The sequence below is a fragment of the Apium graveolens genome, chromosome 3 (genome assembly GCF_009905375.1).
Source record: "Apium graveolens cultivar Ventura chromosome 3, ASM990537v1, whole genome shotgun sequence".
Taxonomy (NCBI): domain Eukaryota; kingdom Viridiplantae; phylum Streptophyta; class Magnoliopsida; order Apiales; family Apiaceae; genus Apium; species Apium graveolens.
Window position 1 is genome coordinate 34,737,826 of NC_133649.1, and position 8,452 is coordinate 34,746,277.

Here is an 8,452-nt window from a genome sequence, read left to right on the forward strand (position 1 = left end):
CCTACAGTCCCTATCACTTACAATTGAATCTGGCATTCCATGTAGCCTATATATCTGCTAAAAAAAATCATGGCCAAGCCTTTAGCAGATATAGGATGGGACAGAGCTAGAAAATGACCATACCTACTAAATCTATCCACTATCACCCAAATGACTTCACTTCCCTTGGACTTTGGTAGCCCATTGATGAAATCCATAACAACATCCCTCCAAGGTTCATGGGGTATGGCTAATGGTTGTAGTAACCCAGGGCTCCTTACATTCTCTCATTTCACTTGCTGACAAATTGCACATTCTCTTACCCACTGAACAATCTCCTGATTAATGGTGGGCCAAGAAAAATAGTCCTTAATCCTTTTGAGGGTTGCTCTCCTTCCAGAATGCCTCCAATGCCATTACTGTGCAAATTTGTAAAGATTTGCTTCCTTAGTTCTCCACCAGAAGCAATCACCCACTTGCCTCTATATTGTAGAAGCCCTTGTCTCATGTAATAATAATATTCTTGTGGTCCCTCTTTATTGATAGTGGCCTCTGTAATCAACTGCCGAATTTAATCATCACCTTCATAGCCTGAACCTATCTGTTCCATCCATACTGGTATAACCACCGATACCTGAGCACATGAACCTTCCTCAATACCTTGTTTGTTGGTCGAAAAGGTAATCGACTGGCCCTTCCGGTTAAACTTCATTGTCTGGTCATGGTAATTACAATTAAATTCCCCAATTTGAGTTAACCATTCTACCCCCAAAATAACCTGACAATATTTGAGGGTAACCACATGCACAACAGAGCTGAATTGAACTCAATTCCAACTCCATAGAAATTCAGGGCATACCTTATCACTGACCATAACATCTCCTTTAGGTAAATGTATTGTGACAGGATCCTGGTTTTCAAGTATTAAACCTAATTCTTTACATAGGTTAGTGTGAATCAAATTAAGGGAGCTTCCTCCATCAATAAGCATCTCAATAGATCTGTCTTGAACCCATCCCTCAAACACCAGAGTTTTCTGAACAGCAGATTCGATTCCTAAGGCTGCCAAAATAACCTTTTGCTCCTGCCAATCAGTTGATTTCTCTCCTGGAGCTTCATCAAACTTTGGCTCACCTTCATATTCATCTCCAAATTCCTCCTCTGCTATCATAGAAAATATCTGTGATTTTTTACACTCATGACCCTTCACAAACTTATCATCACAATAAAAGCATAGACTTTTCTGTCTTCTCTCTTCCCTCTGAGAATATGTCAAAGGCCTAGAGGTTTAGCATTAACTACTTCAGGAGCTTTTGATTGAACCAGTATAGAAGGCTGTCCAGTGGATATAACAGGATTCATTGCAGAAGTAGCTTTTGTAACATAAGAATGCCCACTGCTAATCTTATATGTTCCACTTTGATAGCTTCCTCTCTTTGATTGACTGATCAAAGTTTGTTCATAGAATCTGGCCAGTTTTAAGAGCTTGTTCCAAGGTGGTTGGTTCCAACAGTCTCAGCATTCCCTTGATTTCAGTTTGCAATCCTCCCACAAAACTCTCTAGGAAGTACTCATTAGTTAATCCCGGTATCTTCATTAGCAGTTGGCCTCTGTATTTCTCAAAATCATCAAAATATGCTTCCACTGTAGTGCTCTGTTGAAGCTTTTTGGACTTGTCAAACACTAATTCAGTGTCAATGTCACCAAATCTGGCCAGAAATCCTTGAGTAAACCGCTTCTAGGGAATTTTGTTCTTTCCAATAATGAAAGACTTGTACCAGGATCTGAGAGTACCAGTGAGATGCATAGCAGCAATGGTTGATCTCCTTATGTCTTGTACTTCAAAAATGGAGAAGTACTTTTCACAGTCTCTCAACCACTCCAGTGTATCATGTCCTTATCTATACACAGGAAAGTTTAGCTTCAAGTGCTTCAAACTCTGGAAATCCCTCTTGTTTTCCTTCCAATCAAGCTCACCAAACTCTTCTTCCTCCTGCCTAGGAGTAAGCTGTTGTTGTTCTAATCTCCTTCTCTCTGAAGCAACATGTGCTGGATTCCTGAACACGCCTTTGTTCTTCAACACTACTGGAGTTTCCTCCACTTCCTCAACCAAATCTTCTTCCATTCCTTGTGATTAAGTTGCATCATACCTTTCATTCCAATGAGTAACATCTCAATAGATTCCTGCAACTTATCAATTTTCTCATCCGTTCCTTCCTTATTTCCTTGCACTTCCTGTTGAATCAGCCTTAGTGTACCTTGCTGAGAAGTCTCAGCCAGCCTACCATCAGCAATTCTAGTATTATAGGTTATTATCTTCTTCTTGACTATATATCAAACACTTAGAGTGCTTTAGTACTACTAATCAACAATCATTATACCTCCTTAATACTCTATTCATCCTTACCTCTGAGATCACACATCAATACTTCAATTCCACCAATTCACACAGTAATCACAACACTAACACAAAATAGTGTATATGACTACTAGAAACGTACTAAACTTGCTGTTTTTGTACTTTTCTCCTTTAATATTAACTGATCCACAAGTAATCACACACAAACAGCTGTCACAACTACAACTTAGCTAATACTAACAGTAAAATTCACAGATCTGAAAGTATAAGTCAGAACAACACTTGATTGAGTGAGATTGCAAAGGTCTGAACTTTGATAAGAGATTACTGTGAATCTAGGCTCGATCTACTAGGATTTTAGTGCTCAGCATGATAGAAGCAGTGGTTGATCTGATTATAGAGCTCTGATACCAATTTGTCAGGTTCTCCATGACAATATATGTGTTTTTAGATATATTTTTGGTATTTTCAGGTTTATAAGTGCTGAAAAGAGAGATTAACAACTAATAGAAGAGAATTAAGAACAGATCAGAGGTAGGACAATAGAGAAACAGAGAGATTCAGAGAGAATTTAGGCAGAAATGAGAGAGAAACAAGAGTTTTAAGTTACAATCCCTAGAGAGAGAAAATTTATTATAGAGAGAGAGAATTGTGGAAACATATTCCATTTTCATATTCAACATAATATTCACAGTCACATCAGATTCCAGGTATTTATAGAGCTGAACTCCAGTACTACTAGTAACAGAACAAACAACACAATTGACTTTAACTACCCTTACTATCTACACAATACTAAGCACACAGACACTTATATACTGCACAAACACAACACATATTAGGTGATAGTAATTGCCAAGCCTGACAGTGCCATACTTGATTGTATAGTCCCGTTATGTGCGATGTATGGTTCGTATGTCGGTAACTTTTTTTTTGAAGATCTAATTTATGTAATTTAAAGCCAGATTTCGTTAATAAATTATGTCTTACTTTTAGATCCAAAACCATTCAAGTACATGTTGGGAGAAATTTGATGTGATAAATGAAATGGAACCCCCAAGAGCAGAAATGGAGAGTTTCACTTTTGAGCACTCTATCTACATGCATTTGCAGATGCAAAGCAATAAGGACTGGGTGCTCCAATCCTTTCAGACAAAGTTGTACATCTACGATGAAGATCTGAAATAGTGTTCAAGCTCTGACTTTACAAATAAACATGGCCAATTTTATATAATCCTAGAAGGAATCACAATTGTATTGTGATATGCAAAACAATTTGCACATTGTACTGGCAATTTTTTTACATCATAATATAGATTTTTTTGATGTTATTTTGCACGAAGTTGCTGAGTGTCTAACACTGACAGAGCATCAATTCCGAATTCTGATTCAGATATCAAGTTTTTAAAAAAAATATATATTTGCATTTTGTGTAAAACACATGTTGCGGTAAATGTAACACTATTTCCGTCCCATTTTACATATAAATTTGCAAAAAATATATTTTTCCATATAAAATGATATATCCGGTATATCTCTTAGAAGTAAATCAGGAGAAACTGTGAAAGTAGTTTCTGAGCCATGAAAAACGGTTATAGCGTTAACAACTTCAAAGTTGTTGAGTCCTTGAGATTAATTCGCCTTCATTTTCTTACTTCCCCGTCATATTATCATATCACATCTTTCTTAATTTTACTCATTACTTATTACTCATATTACTGATTGCATGCACACTTCTTCTCCCTGCTTTAAGCACTAGTACATTAAAATCCACTCATTAATCATGGTCGTCAAGATTGGAATCAATGGTACATACAAATTATATATCAATCATTATGCACATTAATCATTACATGTAATGTGTTTTTATGCTGTAAGTGTGTTGAATATAAATGTATAGGATTTGGAAGAATAGGTCGTTTGGTTGCGAGGGTGGCTCTACAGAGTGATGATGTTGAACTTGTTGCTGTCAATGACCCCTTTATCACCACTGATTACATGGTTTGTATTCTTAAACTTTTTTTATACATTAGTCTACTTTTCATTACAAAAATATATTGTGACTGTATGAATATAATGACAGACCTATATGTTTAAGTATGATACTGTACATGGCACCTGGAAAAAGAATGAACTAACAGTTAAGGATTCTAAAACTCTTCTATTTGGTGACAAACCTGTCTCTGTCTTTGGCATGAGGTACTCATTCATATATTGTATATGCCTACATACTACTTATTTAATATTCATAATTTTTGTAATGTTTTCTTTTTATTAGTGAGGTTTTCGTTAATTGTAACTTTGAAACGTTTGGTTGAAGGAATCCGGAGGAGATTCCATGGGGCGAGGCTGGAGCGGACTATGTTGTCGAGTCGACTGGTGTTTTCACTGATAAGGATAAAGCTGCTGCTCATTTGAAGGTTTTGCAGAGTTTCATGTTTCTTTTCCAATTTTGTGTACTACTTTCATGAAAACAGTTATGGCTGATGTTGAGGATCTCTTTATCTTATATTACCCGACATAACATTTGAGTTCCCATTTCCCCGAGAACACAATTTGAACTGAGCTTCTTTTATTTAACTGATTTTTTGTAGAGGGCAAAATTATCTGCATAAATCTGCACTCGTAGGAATATGAATATTTTTAAAACGCATTCAAAAAAGTTTCATCTGCAGTAGTCATTAAGAAATTCAACAATTCTTTCTCTAATATATCTTTCGATTAAGTTGCTATTAGAGAAGAATTAAAAGTATTTCCCGCATTATACTCCCTCCTGCTATTTCACAATAGGGGTTTGAATAGCATGACATGTACATGAGATCACCAGAGAAGTGGTGTTACTAATGACAACTGATTTCACGACAATAACATGTGCGTCTCTCATAATGCATATTACAATTTCTATTTTGTACTTGAGACTGTGATCTATTCCTGGTTATGGTTCATTTTTCTTTTCATAATAAGCAGCTATGGTTATTAAATAATGAAGTATGCTTTGTTATCACCAGGGTGGTGCAAAGAAGGTCATAATTTCAGCTCCAAGTGCCAATGCTCCCATGTTTGTTGTGGGTGTCAATGAGAAGGATTACAAACCAGATATCGACATTGTCTCCAATGCTAGCTGTACTACAAACTGCCTGGCTCCTTTGGCAAAGGTTAATGTCTCCCCCATGTTTTTGCATATATTTGAATTGCAAAAACTACTGAGTACTGCATTGTCAGGATATACGTGAATCTAAATATATATATTTTTTCAGGTTATTCATGACAGATTTGGTATTGTTGAGGGTCTTATGACAACTGTGCACGCTATGACTGGTGAGTTTATCTTGCTCATTTCACGTTTTCACTCTATTTGGGAAAATTATGTTAGCTGCGATCTAATCTATTGGCCCGTGTCATTCAGCAACGCAAAAGACTGTTGATGGTCCGTCAATGAAGGATTGGAGAGGTGGAAGAGCTGCTTCTTTTAACATTATCCCCAGTAGCACTGGAGCTGCCAAGGTAAAAAGAGATTGAAAGGCTATTTATTATATGTAGCAGCTTATATGAATATCAGCATAGGTTGACGCTTGACAAGCTATTAGCTTTGTGTCTGTCTTCGTCTCCTTGTATTTTTTTTATCTGTCCAAAGTCTTAAGTCAGCAAACTGGTATTTATGAGATTTAAAAGACCTTTAATAAATAGTTAAATACTATTAGCATTTACCATGTTTAACAAAGTAAATGGTCTTGTGCTTTTTTAACATCTCAAACATGGCAATTTTATTGTTGAAGGCCGTAGGAAAAGTTCTTCCCTCTCTAAATGGGAAGTTAACTGGAATGGCATTCCGTGTTCCCACTGCTGATGTCTCAGTGGTTGACCTCACTGCTAGGCTTGAAAAGGCAGCTACATACGATGAAATCAAGGCTGCTATCAAGTAAGCATCACTCGGTCAGTTCAGTTTTAATATTTGTGAAAGTTTTTATTCTGCAGAGTGCAGCTCAAATACAGGGCTAATCAAAATATATAGATTAAACATATACATAATGAGAATTGTAGTTCACCTGTTAGATTTTCTCAGTACCTGCTCTCAGCCTTCTTCTTCTCAACTGTTTTACAGGGAGGAAGCCGGTGGTAAGTTGAAAGGAATACTTGGTTACACAGAGGATGATGTAGTCTCCTCCGACTTTGTGGGTGATAGTAGGTGAGGAATCGTCTCATTTAGAACCAATTCTACTCATCACATTGATTTGGCATACATGCATAACTTGTCTACCCCTGGTCATGTATGTCTGCATTACTTGACTTTTCAGAACAAGGTTTATGATACTGAGAGTTCCAGCTAGATGATTGATTTCGATTATATGGAAGGAAATTATTAACATTTATCACGGTTGTTATTATGTGCATTTTGCAGATCAAGCATCTTTGACGCCAAGGCTGGTATTGCTTTAAGTAACAACTTTGTAAAGGTTGTCTCTTGGTATGATAATGAATGGGGTTACAGGTAAGCATTCAGATACTAGTACAATGTTCTTTCGAGCAATGTACATCTAGCAAAACTATACTGCGTTAAGACAATAAACTTGGTTATGAACTAATGGCGCTGTATTGCAGTAACCGTGTGGTAGACTTGATCCGACACATGGCTTCCGCTAGCTGAAGTCCGCATTCCACAGGTGTCTTGGAAGTAGTATCTGTGGTTATACGAGAGCTATTTAAAAGAAATAATGCATCTGGACCTGTTGTAGAATTTGAAATGCTTGTTTGCTTGATCAAGAGAACCTTTGTTTCACCCTGTTTATTTCTTCCTTTTCGGGAGATATCCTTTTCCATGAATGCATGCATGTAGGATCATACTACTATGCCAATTCTGTCATCACAATACACTAGATCTGTGGACATGTAGAACAAACTAAATTCCAGGTGAAACCTACATTGTCCACTGTCAAGAACGAGATGCACATTTTAGTAGGGTGAGAAAAAACCGAATAAATCCGAAACCGAAACAAAACCGCTAAAAATTAATGAAAACCGAAACGGAAATATTAAAAACCGAAACCAATTGTTCGGTTCCGGTTATAGGTCAAAACCGAACCGAAAAAAATCGAATAGATCCGATTATTAAAATAAATAATGGTTTTATTTAATTTATATCAATTTTTAAAATAATAATAGACAAATATATTTTTATAGGTACTGAAATAAGCACCTTACTGGTTCTTTCAAAGCCTTGCTCTAAAAGTTTCAAACTAGTTGTAGCCTGTAGGCTTCACTGGTACCTGTGATATCATATTAATAGAACTAAAAACAAGCATGCTTACTGGTTTAATAGAACTAAAATGATTTTAGTATTTGCACATATAATAAGTAGGAGGGTGTGTTATGACTGTCTTCATACTTGACTGGAGTGATACCAATTTAATGAATTCCTAACATGACATATAAAGGAGGTTGTTGGGAGAAATTAAACCCGAATTTTTACATTCACAAGCACATCATCTTACCACTACATCACACTGTTACTTAAGTCTTTTTATCATATACATAATATGTGAGTGTCGTAATGTAATATCCGATAATTTTTGGAATTCGATTAATAATAGAATAATAGAAAAAAAATATTAAAATTAGATAAAGATTAGGATTTAAAATTTGATTAGAGTAATGAGACTAAAATTTGGACCAAATTCTAATATGGATAACTTGTAAGTTAAGATTTAGAGTTTTATATCGTTATAAATAGATCCTATTCGTCTTCCTCGTTTTATTCATAAAATTCGTAGGGCTATTTTCAGCATAAAATAGTAGTCTTGTAAAATTCATAGAAAATTCATCGTGAGACAGAATTAAGTGATCCTGGACTTTTCGGAAAGCTTTTTCGTTCTCTATAACTTTTGTGTTTCGTGTTTTTCAAGAAACTATCGTTTACAAGGTCAAAAAGAGTAAATTTAGATCTGACCAGTATTTGAGGTAAGTTTTCAATCGATCTTGCTAGATTTTCAAAATCGTGTGATCAGTGGCGGAACCAGGATTTCATAATTGAGGGGGCATCATTTACATTAAAATAAATATATCATTGTCTCATAATACATTAATCTAATTTAATACATAACTAATATGACTAATCTC

The 8,452-nt window shown here is 35.8% G+C and overlaps 1 protein-coding gene across 1 annotated transcript; it reads left to right on the plus strand.

Annotated features, from left to right (window-relative positions):
• The first annotated feature begins 4,012 nt into the window (after nucleotides 1-4,012).
• Nucleotides 4,013-7,115, plus strand: LOC141710669 (glyceraldehyde-3-phosphate dehydrogenase, cytosolic). Its single transcript, XM_074513217.1, has 11 exons — nucleotides 4,013-4,146; nucleotides 4,239-4,339; nucleotides 4,422-4,537; nucleotides 4,659-4,758; nucleotides 5,347-5,493; nucleotides 5,596-5,656; nucleotides 5,745-5,842; nucleotides 6,115-6,257; nucleotides 6,441-6,524; nucleotides 6,738-6,827; nucleotides 6,938-7,115. The coding sequence occupies exons 1-11, from the start codon at nucleotides 4,122-4,124 to the stop codon at nucleotides 6,981-6,983; spliced, it is 1,011 nt and encodes a 336-aa protein (XP_074369318.1). The 5' UTR covers nucleotides 4,013-4,121; the 3' UTR covers nucleotides 6,984-7,115.
• Nucleotides 7,116-8,452: the final 1,337 nt, after the last annotated feature.

What these genes read in the sequence shown, in the direction of transcription:
- LOC141710669 (XM_074513217.1), top strand. Translation starts at nt 4,122, where the DNA reads ATGGTCGTCAAGATTGGAATCAATG. An exon ending in AACTGTGCACGCTATGACTG is followed by an intron (nt 5,657 to 5,744) that starts GTGAGTTTATCT and finishes CGTGTCATTCAG; the next exon opens with CAACGCAAAAGACTGTTGAT. An exon ending in GTAGCACTGGAGCTGCCAAG is followed by an intron (nt 5,843 to 6,114) that starts GTAAAAAGAGAT and finishes TTATTGTTGAAG; the next exon opens with GCCGTAGGAAAAGTTCTTCC.